This window comes from Rutilus rutilus, assembly GCF_951802725.1.
Source record: "Rutilus rutilus genome assembly, chromosome: 15".
Classification (NCBI taxonomy): Eukaryota; Metazoa; Chordata; class Actinopteri; order Cypriniformes; family Leuciscidae; genus Rutilus; species Rutilus rutilus.
In genome coordinates this window covers 9,734,152-9,754,298 of record NC_140220.1, presented here as the reverse complement: position 1 = coordinate 9,754,298, position 20,147 = coordinate 9,734,152, and the positions used below count along the sequence as shown (strand labels likewise).

General features: G+C 37.6%; 2 protein-coding genes across 2 annotated transcripts in view; one reads left to right on the top strand and one right to left on the bottom strand.

Moving 5' to 3' along the window:
- The window catches only part of itpkb (inositol-trisphosphate 3-kinase B), a 29,754-nt gene extending 18,953 nt beyond the window's left edge, over positions 1-10,801 (bottom strand). The window contains exons 1-2 of the mRNA XM_084433215.1: positions 10,501-10,801; positions 7,186-8,416 (exon numbers count right to left, since the gene is read on the bottom strand). Of these exons, the coding sequence (XP_084289341.1) occupies positions 7,186-8,229 (1,044 nt within the window). The 5' untranslated portion in view covers positions 8,230-8,416; positions 10,501-10,801. The remainder of the gene's footprint in view (positions 1-7,185; positions 8,417-10,500) is intronic.
- A 3,571-nt stretch (positions 10,802-14,372) lies between these two features.
- The window catches only part of coq8aa (coenzyme Q8A-a), a 31,107-nt gene continuing 25,332 nt past the window's right edge, over positions 14,373-20,147 (top strand). The window contains exons 1-2 of the mRNA XM_084433213.1: positions 14,373-14,499; positions 19,878-20,063. Of these exons, the coding sequence (XP_084289339.1) occupies positions 19,899-20,063 (165 nt within the window). The 5' untranslated portion in view covers positions 14,373-14,499; positions 19,878-19,898. The remainder of the gene's footprint in view (positions 14,500-19,877; positions 20,064-20,147) is intronic.

Genomic DNA, 20,147 nt, shown 5'->3' with positions numbered 1-20,147 from the left:
GCTAAGAATGCCTCATCTCATTCTGTGTCTCTTTTTCTTTTTGCAAAATTAGTAGAAGTAAATGTTAAGCTAGCATTTTTTTAAAAAAGAAATAAAATAAAAACATTTAACTCCATTAAAAAAAAAAACTAGAGCTTTTTCCTTCCATATTAAGTGTAAACAACCACACATTAGTAGTAGAAGGGTGGTTTCCCCATATAGTGTTCTACAGTGCATACAAGTGAAGCCTACTATTTAAAAAAAGTGGCCAGCAAAAAAAAAGAAAAAAAAGGCCGGTGCACTTCCTGTCTGTTGCATTTGAAACGGCTCCCTCCAGCAGCACTGCTGCAGCAAAGAACCCCAGCTGTTTGAACCAGGCATGCCTTGACGTCAGCTGGTCGCCAGGCAACCGTCAACCACAGGGGTGTTACATTTTCCATTGCTCGTAGCCTTCAGATCCTCCAGTGTATCATGCTACAGCACTTGTATGCTCACAGTTGGGGCGATAGAATCAACCTCACACAAAAACTGTTTGTGTTGGGTTGGCTCGCACTGCGCTGCAGGAGTGTACGAGTTCAGAGCAAAGCCACGCTAAGACTGAACAAACACTCAGAGCTTGTTTTGCCAGTCTATATCTGGTTGGTGCTGAACATTTAAACTTTATTCAGACAACAAATTTAGTATTTTTGGCTTTAAAAAAAAGGTCCTGTCTTTGTTTTATTGTTCTAACATCTCAGCTTCTGGCTCAACCAGTGGCGTGAGTTTGGGGGCGGGACTACCTGTTAGTTCGACAAATGGAGGATTGGGGCAGGGTAAAAAAAGAATTTGGGAAACCTTAGAAACTATTATTTTTGAAGTTCCGTTTGGTCCCACTAGTTGGTACCACCATGTAGAAGAAATTACACAAAACAGCATTAAAAAAAAGTCAATCTATTTACTTTTTTAGTGCACATTCTCACTCCTATTGATATATGATATATTGGTGTATGTGCCAGTATTCATTAATGTGGTATATATTGGGTTAATGATCAGTATTGCTAGTGTGGGCACTTCAAAATATTGTGAATAATTGTAGGTGGCGCCGTGGCGGTGCCTTATTATCCAAATAGTTTACATTTTTGAATGCACATTAGCTTCTTTTCCATTAACTAGGCTTTAAAATGTATAACACGTATGCTGCGTAAACATTTGGTCCGATTTTCACATTGGTCTCAACAAAAATCGCAGATGGGCTGAAAGAAAATACAAATTCAATCTCTGACATATGGAAAAGTAGAAATACAGCGGTTATGTAAATGAAAAACAATTAGGGCTGCAACAAGTAATTGATAAAATTAATAATAATAATTAAAATAATAGTGAATGTGTTATACTAAGCACTTTTTTTAAAGCATATCGTTTGTCATGTGCATTGACATGTTGTTTAGTCAAATAGACTAGGTTAGGGTTAGTTACAGTACTTATAGCATAATTTACTGTTATTAGTACAGTACGTACATGTAGTAACGTGTAAATAAACCTTGAAATAAAGTTTTACCATATATATTCTTGTTATACTTTAAATGTGTAAAATTCTTGTAAAACAAGAAACTGTATTTTTATGAGGGCAGTAAAAGGACTATTGTAATGGAGTATAAATGTTATGTTCAGTTGAGTGCATGTGTGTTTTTCCCACCTCGTACAAGTTAACATTTACTCTATGCTTTTATTTTTCTTTATTATCATTTAGTAAATTAACTTCTAATTGGTTTAAATTTGAATCCCATTTTTGCGCAAAGTGTTTAATTGTACATAGCCTACATAGATACAATCAGCACATTGTTTGAAGGACAACATTGAGCAGGATGTAGAATTTTGTAAATAATGGATCCATATTAAATGAATTAAATGAATGTACTATACTTTAGTTTAATAATGTTTTTTTTTTTATATATATATTTTGTATTTTTAGTGGATTTTATTCTGTAATAGTTATGATCCATTTATTACCTGTTAACCATTTTTTGAGCATTGACCGGAAAATGAAATTTCCAACTTAAACTGTCGAGGATCTTGAATGCTTTGGAGCACAGACTTTAGTTTAGTATCTTTTTAAAGAACACACTTTAGATTATTGCTAAAGTGAGAAAAAAAAAGTGAAGCTAAAAAATGTTATAGAAGTTTAAGTTTATTATTATGAAAAAAATACTATTTTCCAAAACATTTTTTTTTTCTAAAACTGTGAGAAAAGCAAAGCCATAAATCTAAGTAAGTTGAACTCCAAATTTGAGGTTGATATCCCAATTTGCTTTCAGTATAATTTTGTTTGGGCGCAGTACCAGACATTTCTACTAGATGAAATTCACTTCCCATTCATTTCCAATGCGGTCATTATCATGTGTGTGTGTGTGTGTGTGTGTGTTCACATAGAAAGTGCTAAACAAAGAAATAATTGCCAGATTAATTGGTTGAATTAAAATAATCATTTGTTGCAGCTCTAAAACCAATAACTAAATATCTATTGAGTAATAGTTTTAGCAAACTCACATTCATTCAGACTCCCTTTCAGTTCATAATGCTCAATTATCGCTATCCAATCAATTCATGATCTCTCAAATGGTGACTTATTAGGAATAATTCAATGCCAACTAATATGAGAACAACAACAACATTTCCCAACAAAGCAGCACTAATGTAAGTGTGTTCATTCAGTTAGCACAGCATGTATGACACGAACATATGTGCCACACACACTATTTCTAGAAAGCTGTCCACCCACTTTCTGTTGCCAATTAACCTACAGCAATCCACAGGCCTAGACATGTTTCATCATCTTGTTAAAATTTTCACATAAACTTTAAAAGCCTTTTGGGTTTACATGAGGGTTAAAACAGGTATTAATATGCCAGAGCTTATTAAACTGCCAATCATTTTAGTGTAACGTAACATCATTCCAATATTGACCTAATACAGGCTTACATAAGCAGAACAATTACAGCACTGTATTTAAGCTTTACATTCCAGAAATGTGTAGTGCAAAATAGATAAAGTAATACTCTAAAAAGCAATGGTTTTCAAAAGGTTTTAGTTTAAGACCCAGATTTTACACTGGAGTGGACGTACCATAGTTGTTCAGACATTGAAATTATTATTTTATTTGTATAATTTTATATATTATATTGTGTGTGGGGATAGATTGTTGTATTTTCTTTTTCCTTTTAGAAGTTGATTAATCCTACTTATTTTGCTATCCTTACTATACATGATTATATGGTTAGTTTTTTCATCTGACGCTATAAGTCACACCAAATGAGAACCACTGCACTGAAGTAAACTAACCTGAATCATGCAATATAATGCAGCTCCAAGCTTTGGTAAGTAAACAAAAAGTGGCAAAGTCTTGCAGTGTAAATGCTCACAGCTTTGCTCACAGCAGGCTACACTTGCTGTTGGGTTTGCTAGAGCAAGTAACCACAAGCCTCTGTGCAGAGACAGACAGACAAACACACACATGCACAAGGGTTCTTCCCTCATCTGATTGACACAGGAAAAGGAGACACCATATCAGGGGAGATACTGAGCATGCAGAAAAGTGAACCACATCTCTGACTTGCACTGGAACAGTGTTATCTTGTGCATTTCATCTTTCTTAATTAATAGAACTTGCCGCATAAACAACAACAGTGCATTGCAACCGCTTAGTTAAAACAGCATTTTTCAAACATTTTCAAACAATAATTATTCTTAATAGTGGGGCAAAGCATAGCAAATGGTGCATTTTTACACACTTAAACAACCAGTCCAGGTGCATTGCTCAAAGCACATCATGGTGATACACCTTTAACCAGGTTGCAAGTAGGAAGTGCACAGAAAAAGTAATCTTAAGAAACTCATCTGTGGTGTAGTTTCACTTTCTGTGCTATTCGAAAACATTCACTGATCCAAAAAATGTATGAGTTTGCAGTCTCGCTAGAGTGAAATGTGCAACAGCTGTCAAAGGAACCAAAGGAACCGTGCTTGAGGGATCCCCTCTGCTGAGCACATGGGACGTAATTAGCAGCAATAAACCACAACACACTGCTATTAGCGCTTAAAAGGCAAGCCCACTGGAAACTTTTCTGGGTCGCTTGTTTGACTAAAAGCACTGATAACAAGTTTGTGGTTTTTATCACTCTTCATTTTTTCCGAAGGCCCAGTGCAGGCCACAAAACAGAAACCACGCTGAAAGTGTTTGTAGAGTAAAATGAATACAGATATGTTTATTGCTCATTCATTTCACCCCATACCGTGTTACTGTGAGTGGTGAGAGGCTAAGCAGAACCATGAAATGTGAGATAAACCTGTTTTGGAAAAAAGAATGAGATCATTGAAAGCATCTGTCTTGCCATTTTTAGAGTGATAACCCTTTGGAAAATTTCCTTGTGATAACACTTGTGATCCCTCAGAGCTTGGAAACAACCGAAAAAATTAAAACTTAAACAACCACAGAATATTTCAACAGTCTAAGAACACTGTGTGAGCCAAAGGGCTTTCCTACAAGGCTGTCTAAAGAAAAGAAATGAGACCCTAAGAACACACTGGTCTGAGCCAAGCCAATTTCTGCAATATATACACAAAAACATGAATTGAAGACATCTAAAAGCGTCAATACATGCTAACTGTAGTTTCTTAACATGTGCTAAGAAACTACATATTTATTTTGTTTAATGACTTTACTTCACAGGAAAATGAAGAAGGGAAAGGAGAGTACAGGTAGAGAGCAGAGAACAGGACAGGGACATGACCGTGGTCTGAGGTGATCCCGGATCCCTCTGTGTCAAGGCACCATTGACAAATCTGTTGTAAAGAAACCCTGTGTATTATTATCCTGGTTTCAAGTTCACCCGTCCCAAATCAGACACGGGGTTGTTCACATACGACACGACCTTGTGCTCTAAAGTGGCTAGACAGTGCAAAACATAATGGAATAGAGTGCAAGGATTTTTTACTTTTTTTTTAACCTGACAGACCATCTTGAAAATGCAATGTTGTCGGTGCCATAAGCTTGTGGGCAGCAATCTGACGTGCAGCTGTACCTCAGGCAACCCGAGTTCTGAGTCCTGACTTATGGTCCTTCCCTGGTCCTGATCCTTTCTCTCCTCTCCAATTGTTTCCTGTCTATCTCTATAGTGTCCCATACAAATAATACAAAAAATATTTGATTAGACTAGAACACTTTTTAGCAGCAAAGCTTTAATTAGCGTTCTGACAGAATGCTAATCGACTAGTCAATTACTCAACAACTATGTCCCATCCCTAATGTAAGCTAAATATAAAGCACAAATCCTTGTCATGAACTTGTGCTAGTCTAGAGTGCACCAGTAAATCTGTAAAGTGAGCAATAAAAAGCTCATTTTTATTGACTGTTCCCTGAATCCCAACCACATGCGGCTCTTCTAGTCCGTTTGCCCTCCGAAACCAAAGCCATTCCATTGTAAATGCACGTGTCCGGGAACAGCAAAGATTCCATCGCAGAAGTTCAAGGCTATCAAGTAATCTCGCCCTTGTGATCACTGTGAATAGTTAAACAATTCTTTATGAGTGCTATCATTCCTCAGGATGCTACAATAGGATGTTTGCTCTCCTCCACTGTGTGTTTACAAGAAATAGACGTCACATAAAAGGGACCTACGGCATAGTCAGTAGCAGAGTCACATTATTCTACAACTTAGTGTGAGGCTGGAGGACTGTGTGACATCCATGTCTAAACAATGAGCTCCTCTGTAACAGCATGCTAGCTGCAGGGTCTCTTGATGCGACTGCAAACGCAACATGCCTAAATAGGCGGGCCCACACATTCTCATGAGGGCAAACATGTCGCAGAGACAAGCGCAACCCCATAGAGAATGCGTCACACATGTCACTTCTACAGGACCTGATTGAATAGCCTAAGCTATTGAGGTTTTTTTATAGCTGCTAATGCAGCTGATTATCAGGTCTCCATGTTTCCATTACTTATAATGAATGTTTTGCTTGAAAAGCTAATAAGAATTTTTAACATACTGGTAAAGTATTTATTCCCATGTAACCACTTCATTTAATGACAAATCATGAATAAAACAGAGATTAAGATACCATGGAATAGTTGCTGTCACTAACTTTACATGTACACCACTATTTGTTCCTCACTCTGTTTTGTATTTCGTTTAAAGGGCGGCCAACTAAAGTCAGAGAAAAAAGTCCATCTGACAGCAGGACACAGAAGTACCATTGTATGTGAGAATGTCAACAGTTACTCTGGGTGAATACAGACGAGCACTAAGCAGGAAAGCGCAAGGACAGTGTAAATGCACTGGAGGAAGTTGAGAATACACAAGATGAATTGTGGGACTGACTAGTATGTGTATCTCCTCAAGGTAAAATCTATGCCCCTGAAATCATTTCTGCCAGACATTTTAAAAGCAATTGTGTTTGAATCTGACCATAGCAATAATTCCATACACATGAGCTTATGAAGCATAAGCACATTTCATAAGCATTCTTGTATACAAGTTGAAAGTCTAAAGCTATAGCTCAAACAGAAATGCATGGCACTGGCAACACCAAAGTCATGGGTCCGATTCCCAGGGAATGCTTGAACTGATAAAATGTATATCTTGACTACAGTGTAAGTCACATTGGATTACAGTGTCTGTTAAATGCATAAATGTAAGCTATATTTGCTGCCCCAAATTAAAAACCCATCAAACCACTGTCTTACAGGATCAGAGTGCTTCTATTAAAAGTGTGTTGCTTGTATTATTACTGTGTTATTAGTGTGTTGCTCAATACATATAAAAGGCTGTTGTGATCATGCGGAACCAGGTTCAGGTCCCGGTCCTCTCTGACTTCTTTTCTGACTTCCTGTACACTCCCAGAAAAAAAATTGCAAAAACTGTACCTTTAGGGGTACGACAGCCTGTCACCAGGGAAGTACCCTTAAAGGGAAAACTTTGTACCTTATTTACCCCTTAAAGGATCATAGTAATACTTTAAGGGTACATACTTACTACTCTAAGGTACTAATATGGACCTTTTAGGGGTAGAAAGATACAAAGTTTTCTTTTTAAGGGTACTGGGTTTGTTGAACCCTTAAAGGTTTAATTTATAAACACATTTTTTGACAGTGTACTTTCCTGTCAATTATCCACTGTCCTGTCTACTAAAGCCAACAAATTAAATAAAAAAGGACATCATAGGTTGACTTACCGCTTTCTGTTGTGTCTGCAGGAAAGCTGGGGACCGCTCTGTGTCACTGGAGATGTCGTCCTCTGATTCCTCCCAGGACGAGGAGAATCCCGTTGAGGAGGCAGAAGAAGAGGAAAGCTTTCTCACGGCTCTGTTAGTTTGAGGACTAACCTGAGGCTCCGTGCCCTCCCCACTGACCTCCATGCCGTGGTCCGTAATAATGACAGCAGGGATGGATCCCAGCTCTGGACTGACCCAGTCAGACTCTGCCTGAGTTACTGCTGGCTCAGCTCCCGGCTTTGTCAAACATGTCTTGGTCCAAGATGCTGAGCACTCGTTGGCCTCTGGTGAAGTCCTGGAGTGATTGTCGGTAAGGCTGTCAGCTTCTCTCTTAATTCCTGCTGATGTGCTCTCAAGTGGGCCGCCCTCTTCTGTATTTGAGTCAGCCCTGTCCTTCTCCTCACTGCTGACCTGCAGCCCCTCCTCCATGCAGGAGAAGCGCTTTCCATTTTGCAGTTCTTTGGGGATCCCTGTTGAGTGATCCTTGTTCTGTGTTGCAAGTGTTTCCTCTGCGAGTTCGACAGGGACAAAGTTCGGGGGAGTTTTCCTAGAAATTCGTGGGCTTCGTTGAGCCTCTCTGCTGTGAGTCTGAGCAGATATTTGGGCCTCAAACAGATCCACCTTCTTGTTCACCTCCACATTCTGCAGTTCCTTGCCGCGCTCAAGTTGCTGAGCGGCACGTCGCTCTTCGTTCTCCAGTTCTTCCTCTAGGCCGGACCCACTGAGTCTGCGCACGCGACTTCCCACATGCACGCCCAGTGATTCTGGCCGTCGGCATGGTGAAAGTGCCCTTTGACAACTGGAACCGGTACCTGTTGGGAAGACAAAGGATTTGCCTGCAGGCCCAGGGCTCAGGCTTCCTGGGCTATAGCTGCCCCCCAGTACCGGGCTAAATGTAGAACGACTGGGCACTGGGAGCACAGGCCTTCCTGTTCGAGGGCTGCTCTTATTGGTCAGGTTGTTGGGGTTCATCATTATTAGGCTGTTCAGAGCATAAGCTGCCATAGTGGCAGGCTGACTCTGTCCGTTTTTGCTCCCATTTAGGTCTATTCATCCAAGGTCCACTGGCCTTTGGAGCCAACCATTGTTAGGAGGGACCGAAAGAAAGCTGACACGTAGAATAAAATACAATCCCTGACTCCTTTCCTCATTCATATATTATGTCCACTTCTGGTTCATCCTTAGCAGAGGGCTGAAATGAAGCACAAAAGATTTTTTAAATAGAAAATATCAAGTGTTAATGGTTTGTGTACCATTGTGCAAAAATACTGAATGTAATGGCTGATTTAACAAGCAAGACTGCCTGAATTAATTCAATGTATATGCGAGCATTTCAGAAATGCAAAAGTGCCTTGGGCTGATTATTGTGGTCACTCTCTTCATATTCATTTGCATGAAACACTTCTGCTGAACTACAGATAAAAAATGTCTCATGTGAATGCTTTGTTAGATTTGTAGAATTGTGTTGGTTTTGATTGCTATCAAGATGTTTCCGTTGGCCTCTGTGGTGAGACCTTGGCATACTGAAAACGTTTTTAGCAAGTTTTGCTTGTCTTTCGGTCTAATACTCTTTTTATTTATTTGTCTGAGTAATCTTTACTAAATCACACTGCTTATTCAGTAGGGAGTCATATTATGAATATGAACCCACAGTTCTAAGTGTGTTGGCCAAAATACTTCTTTCCATTTGTAGAAATATAAACAGAGCAGATCAAATACTGGAAACACTTACTACTAAAAGAGACGGTCAACATAACCTTTTATGTCTTCACTGGAAAAAAGAATGACTGAGGCTGTAATACAATACAACTTCATGTAAAAAATAATATTCCACATACCATAACCCTCATATCATATTTAGTGTGTCTTGCCAGTCTATAAACGAAAAGATAATAGTGCACTGCACATTAATTCTGAAATACCAAAAAAGTACCCGTGTCTAGTAGCCTACCTTGTGAGGCCTCAACCCCGCTGATGTTAAACATCTGAGGATCTTAAGAAAAAACAGTCTGTGAGGAATCAATTAGCTGCTTCCATTTATAGCAAAAGCTATGACATGGGAAAAAAGATTTGTTTAACTTGTGCACTGAAATTGAATTACCTCATTGGCTGAAGCAAATTATTTCATAATGAACCAGAACAATTTCCTGCAAGTTTTCCAAGTGGGACTAATTATTTTTGCAGTTGAGGCAAATGAGTTGAGGATCAACACACCGAAGAATGAAGCAAAATATATTTGTATAGAAACGGTTTGCAAAATATAATTTTCCTAAACACTATGTCAAGATCCTCACCTTCCAACAACTATATGCGAATCAAAACATCCACCTATGAATTCGATTGTTCGATTGAATAGCGATGTCTTTCTCATAGTCAAGATAGGTAGGATGGACAGATTGTGCTCTGCATTTTAACTCAAGGGGAAAGGTCAAGTTTGGAATGCACCTCCTCTCTCTGAACCCAACCACCACCCTTTTAAGTGATTTTAACGGTCCATTATGCTCTGACATTTCAAATGCATCTTGAGGCATCCCACGTCACTGGTGAAACATAGTGTGTTTCAAAGCAAGTGTGTTGTCTAAAATGATTACAGGGGATCATAAAGCTGCAGAGTGCTAATATGAACTAAAATGACTCAAAGAAAATGACTCTCGTGAGGCTCAACAAAAGCCCTTCACTGAACTGCCTACTCTTTGGCATTCACTGAATTTGAATGAGCTGGAAAACACGTGGTGAGTCTTATGAACTCAGTAGAAGAAGCATTTGCCACATTCTTATTCCAAGAACATCTTTATTCCATTGGGATTATTAACTAATTTATAAAACGCGCATGAAAAATAGGAACATTAATGGGTAGTGAACTCTCTCTGGGATACAAATAAAACTTAATCACATGTAGTGCAAAGGTGGAAAACATTACTATGCATTCACGCCCTACATTGATTGAGTGTATTTTGGACACTTCGGACCTATATTTATGTAATACAGAGTATTTCAAATGTTTTCAGAACAGCGGTGCCAATAACATAAACGTTCTATTGTCAAGTCATCACTACTGGAGCTTTCTCAGCAACCCCTTAACGAACTCCGTATTGAAAATGCTTAAACCTGCATTATTACAGTGCCATAAACTGAACTAAACATAACTCTGCTATAGCGTACACTTCGTGAAGTCAGATAGTTGAGTCTGGCTGTTTAAGTCTCCTTCTTCATGTAGACGTTTCTAAAACAAAAAGTGAACTTTTACAGAATGCCACACCAAAGTCGGATGCTTACCTACAAGTCTCCTTGTTGCAGACGCTGTTGTTTAAATTGTCCAAAAAGCGTATTCGCGAACTCGAGACACGTAGCAGAATAATAACTCGAGCTTGTCCACTGCTGCTACATTCCAGGAGTTCTCTCGCCAATTTAAATCAATGTAGGCTATATGTGTTACTGTGTATCGCACGAGCTGTTCGACACCTCGCGTCAGAGCCGTATGTTTGTTTAATGTACAAAAGGCAGGAAGGAAGTTAAAATGACACTGAATTCAACGGAACAGGCAGAGCCTCCGCGAGCTCTTTCACACATTCAGCGCAAGGGGAAGAAGAACAAGACTTGATGTCTAAGACTTCATCACAGAGGAGAAGAGCTCTAGTTGATTTATTGCTTTATTTATTTGGCTGCTGACGAACATATTTTGTGTGTTTGGATGGTTTCTTGCTTTGTTTACACGTATTTTACAAATATGCCAGTCAATAGTTTGGAACCACTTGACTGAATGTCACTTGACTTGAGGCTTAAGCTTCAGTAGTTAAATAAACATAATATAGTAGGCTAGCATATATATGTATATAGCATATATACATGCACACACACACACACACACACACATATATATATCGGCTATATATATATGCAACTATATTATTAGACTACTACATTCAGTCATACGTGATTGTGTATACACTTGCTCAATTACATTTTTAAATGAATAAATGACATTTATAACTTTCTGCTAAAACTAAAAATCCCACAACAACCAAATATTCAGAATTGCAGGTGACAGCTCATTTGTTTATTTATTTTTATTTTTTTACATTTTATTACATATTATATTTAGAAATATTTGCATCCTTCCTGTTAAGCATTATATTGTAGTTATAAGTGCTGATACTATTAAAGAATATTGTTATTAAGTGTTACTCATTAATTCTTTTGACAACCAGTTGTAGTTTGAATGACTTACCAGCAAGTAGAAAAAGGGTCTTAGTAGCTCAGTGGAAATTTCTTCTCGGATGTATGGTTATGAAAAGCATAAAAACATGCAGGCCTAGACTCTGTCAAAGGTCAGAAAGGAAGATGTGAAGTTCATCAACCGGGCTGAGCTGCTATTATATAGTTCACCCACCACAACAATTCATGTTACAGCTCCCAATGTACAGTATGACAACATGGTTCTGATTTTCTTTCTTTCTCTCTTATGCACTGATGACCAGCCCCATCAAACAAAGGAAAGTGTGTCATATGCACAAGTAAAATGGATGGAAAATATAATGCTTCAGTGGCCACTCTGATTTGAATGAGACGGGTTTGCTGATAGGTGGTATGAAAATTAATTTTCCATCCTCTGTGTTGGAGATGGGGTGCATGACCATGTTCAGCAATAACATTCCTTTCTTCAAAGTATAGAGCTGCCTCTGAGATCTTTCGAAGTTTCAGGATATGTGGGCCCTCCAGCCAACCTTCATTTCCACCAACATTTCCCTATCAACTGCAGCGACTATAAAGTCATGTCCGTGCAATCGTAGAGCTCATGTGCATTTCAAATGAGTTAGGAAGAAATCAGCCACATTAAACTAAATAACCTTTAAGACAAAGTTGAGAAGTTGTTGAGAATGATGTTCTTGCATTAAAACATGTTTGTTAAAATTGCTTGAGAATCTTTGAGTATTGCATTGGTTGATGATTCAACCTTGCAGAAGCAGATGTTAAGAAATAAAGCTTCACATACTTATTATGAATGTGATGCACCAATGCAAACGCTTATTCTGTTTCTGTTTGTGTTTTTTTATTTTTTATAATTTATTGTATTCTTACTAAATGTGTCAAGTTACAGCTTACTGTATGTCAACATCATGTACAGCATGCTTGATTCCGTTTATGTTTGATTAAGTATAGCCACAGAGTCCAGCTTTATCCAATAAAGCAAGACCTCTTCAACAGGCAGGCCAAACAGCCACAATATAAGCAACATGGAACAGTAGACTAAACAAGGGATACAACTCTGATGAGTTTTAACATGTTATTGTTTATAGATCAGATTGTCTTCGTTCAATTAAATAAGGAAACAAACAAAGAAAAGTTCATGATTAACATCTACAGTAATAATGAGGTCACTAACTCTCAAATCACAGAATCACAATATATAAGACACGTATTCCACCTAGTGGTACAACACAGGAAATGCACCAATATTTTCAATGATATAATATAATATAATGGTAACACTTTACTTGAAGGGGTGTGCATAAGACTGACATGACACCGTCATAATCGTGACATGACACATGTCATGAATATGAAGGAGGTTTTATGCATGTTTATGACAAATGTCATTAAGTGTCATTCGCTCAATTATGACATTTTTAATGCAAATATGACATTGTGTGAGATGTCTTTGTTATGGCAACTTGACATTACTAAGACAACACAACCTGTCATAAATATATCATAAACATGACATAGCAGATTAATTATCAAACTTAAGAAACCACTTAGCTTTATGGGTTAACATTTCATTAAACTGTTAGGTGGTTGGTTTTGACATTGGCTGTCATGAAGCCATTATAACATTTTAATGACAAATTAAATTTGTACCACTGTAGTTGAGGTCAAGAAAAACATTCATGACACAGTTATAATGGCCTCATGACAGCCAATGTCAAAACCAACCACCTAACAGTTTAATGAAATGTTAACCCATAAAGCTAAGTGGTTTCTTAAGTTTGATAATTAATCTGCTGTGTCATGTTTATGACATAGCCTATTTATGACAATTTATGTTGTCTTGGTAATGTCAAGTTGTCATGACAAAGACACTGACAGGTTATGATGTATTGGTTTATGTCAAGTTGTCATAACAAAGACATCTCAAACAATGTCATATTTGTATTAAAAATGTCATAATTGAGCGAATGACACTTAATGACAGTTGTCATAAACATGCATAAGACCTCCTTCATATTTATGACATCTGCCATGTCTTATGCACACCCCTTCAAGTAAAGTGTTACCAATTATATTTTTGTTCTATGCAAAAGCGTGCTATTTAGTTAGGCTACTGTGAATAGTTTTAGGGGCAATCGCATTTTTTGGGCCAATAGACCTTTTTCACATCAGCTCCATATTTAATTTTTCATTTTTATTTAATTTTTATTAACAAAAAATTATATGTAACAAATACAACAACCATATTTGATTTTTAACGGGAATGAAATTGGCAGTGACGGATAGAGACATCTCTTCAGTGGGTTGTAGGCTCTTATTTAATTATGGATTGTTCTGTTGACGAAACACTGCAAAAATACATTTTGTATGAAGTTTCAGTAGATAAAAAAAAGTCCAGACAGAGCTGTGGAAAATTATAAGTAACCAAGGAACTTTACACAGGTTTTATTTTATTTTATTTATTTTTTACTTCGTATGCAAGTCTATCCCTCACAGCCACGTCATCACGCTGTTGTGGCTGGAGCTTTTGAACCACTAGAGGGCAGTAAATGATCAAGCATGTGCATGATGTTGTTTTGAAATTGAATTATGTGTAATTTCAGTATTACGATTTGTTAAAAACTGCAGTAGGAAATAGGAATCGGTTTAATGTGATGCAACAGCTCATGGATAAATAATAAGACAGACTAATTAATTATATTCCTAAAATATTGCTATTGAAGCACATCACGCACTAATTTAATATCGCATAATATTGCGGTTATATTTTCAGGACGTTCTTCGTAATGAAAGTTTAATATAAAATGTTTGTCCTTTGTCAGCATATAAAGGGTCAACCTTCGATGACTGAAGAAGAAAGGAACCAATAAAATCGCAGATAAAGTTTCCAAGCACTGCTCTCTCACTGCGTCGCGTCTACTGAGTAACCAATAGCAGACGACTGGGGGAGGGGCCAAACAGCTCTGACAAACACACTCGAGAAGGGTAAACAGATATCACCTCATGGACGCAGATCCAGCGTACACAGAGAGCTGGACACTGAAAACAAACACGTATTTGTCATAAGTAAGTACCAATGCATCCATTTCTTTGGCTGAACAAACTATTAATGCATATATAAGTCGTTGAATGAAAGTCAGCACTGTAAAGAGCGCAAATTGTTTTTTAAGTAGCAGCTAACGTGTACTTTAGATTGCTGGTTAACAGACGTGCAAGGCACACGTGTCATGGGACCATACTTTGATCTGGATTCGAATTGTGTTTAATACTTGTATACTGTTATATTTCTGTGCATATGGATTGGTAAGGTCGCACGTACATTGCGCATGTGTTTTGATCATGTCCACATGGTCCTGGGAACATTATATAATGTTATTTTAATCACCCTTTAACCAAAGAAGTCTACGTAATATTCTATAGTCTATTCATTACGATGTTGATTGGTGTGCAAAACTCTGTCGAAGCACAAGGCCTTTTCGTTTACACTACACTTGAACTCCTCTAGGATTGCTGGTGTTATTATGTGCCAGAAATCTTGCAAAACAGTAACTTAAGGGTTGGCAGGCACACACAGGTAGATGTGGTGTGCATGATCTGGTTTGTTTGGAAAATACACTACCAAAATGAGTTCATGCCTTCTTTTGCAGTGAGGTCATCTCTAAAATAAGAAACATTTAATCTGCAATAGGATATAATCTTTATTATAATAAAATTTATTTTATTACTTATTTGTAAACTGTTGTAGCATATTTGGACAGTAAAAACACTTTTGCCAGTGGCGTACAATATAAACTATATGCAATGAACTAATACATACTTTAACTTGAATGACCGGAATGAAGGGCACAATATGGCTCGTTTTGATTTTGCATTATCGCTTCACTGCAAATGCAACTGATGTATCAGCCAGGTCATGTATCAGCCAAAATGCATCTTATGATTTTTATCTTGCACAAATCTTCTTACATAAATTTGCTTCTCTTACACAAAATCATCACAATTCGTGCATTTATGCACTATTTTATGCCGTTTTGTAATATACATCGTGTGAATAGTGTGTTCAAACTAAAAATTCCAAAAAGAAAAAGTGCACTTTAAATACAGGGATGATGCACTTAATTAACTGAAAAAAAGAAAGTGTGGAATGTTGGTCACTTCATGAACTCAGCTTTCGCAGCTTTAAATACGTAGCAGAGGTGGAGGGTCTATAAGACTTTATTTAATGACAAAATAACCTTATAAAGTTCATAAATTCATTTGGAACGCAACTTGTAACTTAGATAACCTGACTTAAGGGCGCAATTAATATGGCTCGTTTTGATTTTGCATTATTGGTTCACTGCAACTGATGCATCAGTCAGTTGGCAGTTAAATCACAAAATAAATTCAGCTGGATTATTTATGTTCATTTATATATTTTAATGTATATTAATGCAGTATTTTACATATATTTATTGTTGCATTTTAGTAGATATCAATGCATTATTATGATATATTCATACCTTTATGTATAGTTATCAGCCATAATTGTCAACAATCCTTTTAGCATATTAGTAACCAATAACAACGTGCCACAGTTTTTGATTCAGTAACTCACAACCTGGCGTCCTGCAAACAGAAAGAAAAGGGTGTTTCCCCTAACTAACTCTCTGATTGGCTCTGATTTGTTATTTATTTTTTTATTGTGTTTGGGTTTACTCTTGGTTATTTCCCCTCAAAGCTTATTTCACAGACTGTCATCAAGTTCCCTTTCTATGTGACACATCAGCTGTCGATCGTCTAGCATTGCACAGTGCTTAAGAAAGGGTGTCCAAAAATGGCTGACATTTGTGATTTGTTTCATGGTTATGACACCACAGTGTGATTTAAGAGTGTATTAAGAGGTCTGTCCTGTTTCAGGGAGGAGTAGCCATTGTTTTAGCTGTAAATGAAATAAAAGGGTGTTGAAAGATAGCCTATATGAAATGGGCTATCATTTTCTGACACTTTCTTTGAAGAACTTTATGCATAGTCATCTATGTTTGTACAAGTCTTATTTTTTTTATTCCTACATTTTATGTCTACTAAACTATATCAGTGTGATACATTTAAACCATTGTTATTGTCTTAAAACATAGTAATATCATTTTTGGGGACTCGTTTGTGTGTACATATAGTAGTCAACATTTGAAGTGGATCAAAACCTTTCATCAAAGTTATACATGAATTTTGAACAATACCCGTTCTTGTCTTAGGACAACCTTGATTCACTTTTTTGATCCACTTCAAATGTTGACTACTGTTTGTGTGTGTGTGTATATATATATATATATATATATATATATATATATATATATATATATATATATATATACATATACATACACTCACCTAAAGGATTATTAGGAACACCATACTAATACTGTGTTTGACCCCCTTTTGCCTTCAGAACTGCCTTAATTCTACGTGGCATTGATTCAACAAGGTGCTGAAAGCATTCTTTAGAAATGTTGGCCCATATTGATCGGATAGCATCTTGGAGTTGATGGAGATTTGTGGGATGCACATCCAGGGCACGAAGCTCCCGTTCCACCACATCCCAAAGATGCTCTATTGGGTTGAGATCTGGTGACTGTGGGGGCCATTTTAGTACAGTGAACTCATTGTCATGTTCAAGAAACCAATTTGAAATGATTCGAGCTTTGTGACATGGTGCATTATCCTGCTGGAAGTAGCCATCAGAGGATGGGTACATGGTGGTCATAAAGGGATGGACATGGTCAGAAACAATGCTCAGGTAGGCCGTGGCATTTAAACGATGCCCAATTGGCACTAAGGGGCCTAAAGTGTGCCAAAAAATCATCCCCCACACCATTACACCACCACCACCAGCCTGCACAGTGGTAACAAGGCATGATGGATCCATGTTCTCATTCTGTTTACGCCAAATTCTGACTCTACCATCTGAATGTCTCAACAGAAATCGAGACTCATCAGACCAGGCAACATTTTTCCAGTCTTCAACTGTCCAATTTTGGTGACCTCGTGCAAATTGTAGCCTCTTTTTCCTATTTGTAGTGGAGATGAGTGGTACCCGGTGGGGTCTTCTGCTGTTGTAGCCCATCCGCCTCAAGGTTGTGCGTGTTGTGGCTTCACAAATACTTTGCTGCATACCTCGGTTGTAACGAGTGGTTATTTCAGTCAAAGTTGCTCTTCTATCAGCTTGAATCAGTCGGCCCATTCTCCTCTGACCTCTAGCATCAACAAGGCATTTTCGCCCACAGGACTGCCGCATACTGGATGTTTTTCCCTTTTCACACCATTCTTTGTAAACCCTAGAAATGGTTGTGCGTGAAAATCCCAGTAACTGAGCAGATTGTGAAATACTCAGACCGGCCCGTCTGGCACCAACAACCATGCCACGCTCAAAATTGCTTAAATCACCTTTCTTTCCCATTCTGACATTCAGTTTGGAGTTCAGGAGATTGTCTTGACCAGGACCACACCCCTAAATGCATTGAAGCAACTGCCATGTGATTGGTTGATTAGATAATTGCATTAATGAGAAATTGAACAGGTGTTCCTAATAATCCTTTAGGCGAGTGTGTGTATATATATGTTTCTTGTTCTATATAGAACAAATATATAACAGAAATATATTTTCTGTTTCTTGAGCAGCAGATCAGCATATTAGAATGATTTCTGAAGGATCATGTGACACTGAAGACTGGAGTAATGAGGCAGAAAATCCAGTTTTGGAATAAATTCCACTTTAAAATATATCAAAATAGAATATTATTTTCAATTTTAATAATATTTTGCCATATTTATACTGCATTCAAATAAATGCATCGTTGGTGAGCATAAGCAACATGTTCCTCCATTAACCAACTGACCGTTTATAGTTTGCAGCAAGCAAAATGCAAAATGTCTCAGTTGCAAATATGCAGATATGTCCAGGCATGTGCAACCTTACTCATGTGTAACAGTACAGACTCCTTAGAATGCTGTTGTATTGCCAGACCACACCTAGTTCACTAGATTAGGGTACAAAAAGTGGATTACCACATATGTTTGAAGTGTTAGTTTACACCCAGGGCCAAAATCAGTAAGCTTGATTGTAACTAAATGAAAAGTCACTTGTGTATTGTTTATCATGACTTGCTGTATATTGCTATTGTTAATCATAAACGGCGTAGAAAGACTAAAGCAAACATCATGATGCTGCGAGCCGCCTCTCTATTGAGTTATCCATGTGTTAGTAGGGTTAAATCTGAAAGCATGTGCATTGAGCATTTCCAGACTGTCTTTGAAATAAAAGCAGAATAATTCCTTCCTTGTTTCCTAGTGCTGTATCTTCCTGTTGGCTATTGAGGAATGATCACATTGTAGAATTAAGTCTAAATTTTGACCTATTTTCACACGAGGTGTGTTTATATCCAGACGGGTTGCTCAAGGTCTGTTTGAGAGGATTTTTCCTTGTTGGAGAACCTTTACCTCAGGAAAGAGGCCAAGTTTAAAGCCCTTTTATTTACAGGATAGTCAGGCTCTCATCCAACCCCTCCCCTCAGTTAAGCTTATTTGTGTCTGCGCTCTGAAGAGTTTACTGGTGCAAAACCGCTCGTTTTCCAAGTTGCTGTGTAAGTAAAGAGCATTTTATAGTGGCGAGCTGGCAGAATAAAAAAAAAACGTTCATCATGATGTTTTACAGTAGTGCTTGGGCTGAATCACAGGTTCATAGCTCCTCATATGCTTCTTGTGATTGACTTGGTGTCTGCAGCCACTTTGTAAGACAGTTAGTCATTGGCTAAAGGCTTTGAGACTTGTGTCATCGTGAAAACGTTTAACCTTTGATAGAGCTGCCAAGAATGGTGATAACAGCTGTTTTCTTGATGCCCCATGACACTCCGGTGTTGATTTAAAGACATTCTGTTTACATATTACAATCCCCATACAATATATATCTCCTGTCAACCGCCTATGTTAGTTTGGTGTACATTTACAATAAATATATACACGAAAGTTCAAAAGTTTGAGGTTGGTACGATTTTTTGAAAATTCTCTTACCATGGCTGTATTTATTTGATGATAAAATATTGTGAAATAAGTTAGAATAGCTGTTTTCTATACTAATATTTTTTAAGATGTAATTTATTCCTGTGGTGTAATTACTTCAGTCTTCAGTGTCACATGATTCTTCAGAAATCATTCTAATATGCTGATTTGGTTCTCAAGAAATATTTCTTATTAACAATGTTTATATTTATCAATGTAATTTATGTATTAGCCTATGTTCATTTATTCAGTAACATGGCCAATGTTATTATATTTGTTTTATTTTTCATTCTTTTATTTTTATTTTCAACTACTTAAACCAAATTAGTGTGACAGATTTCCACAATAATTGTTTGCTTAAAAACGGTTGAGGTTGAGGCGATTGAATCACTTCCTTCTCTCTGGTACAGAAGGTGTAAAGAGGAACCATCATGGCAGGCGACATGTTGTTGCTGATGAGGGGTTTAGCCAAGCTCAGCCAGGCCGTGATCGAGACCCAGGCCAGCTCTTTGCGCAATGGAGGGGTCCAAGCTGTGAGCCACAGCATGCAAATGACGGCTGAAGAGGGCATGAGTGTGGCCATGCAGAAGATCCAGGTGGGTTTCCACTATAAAAGATATTAGTTTTCATTATAAGATGGAAAGTTCTGGGTATGAATTTGATTGGATGAGCCATGTTTG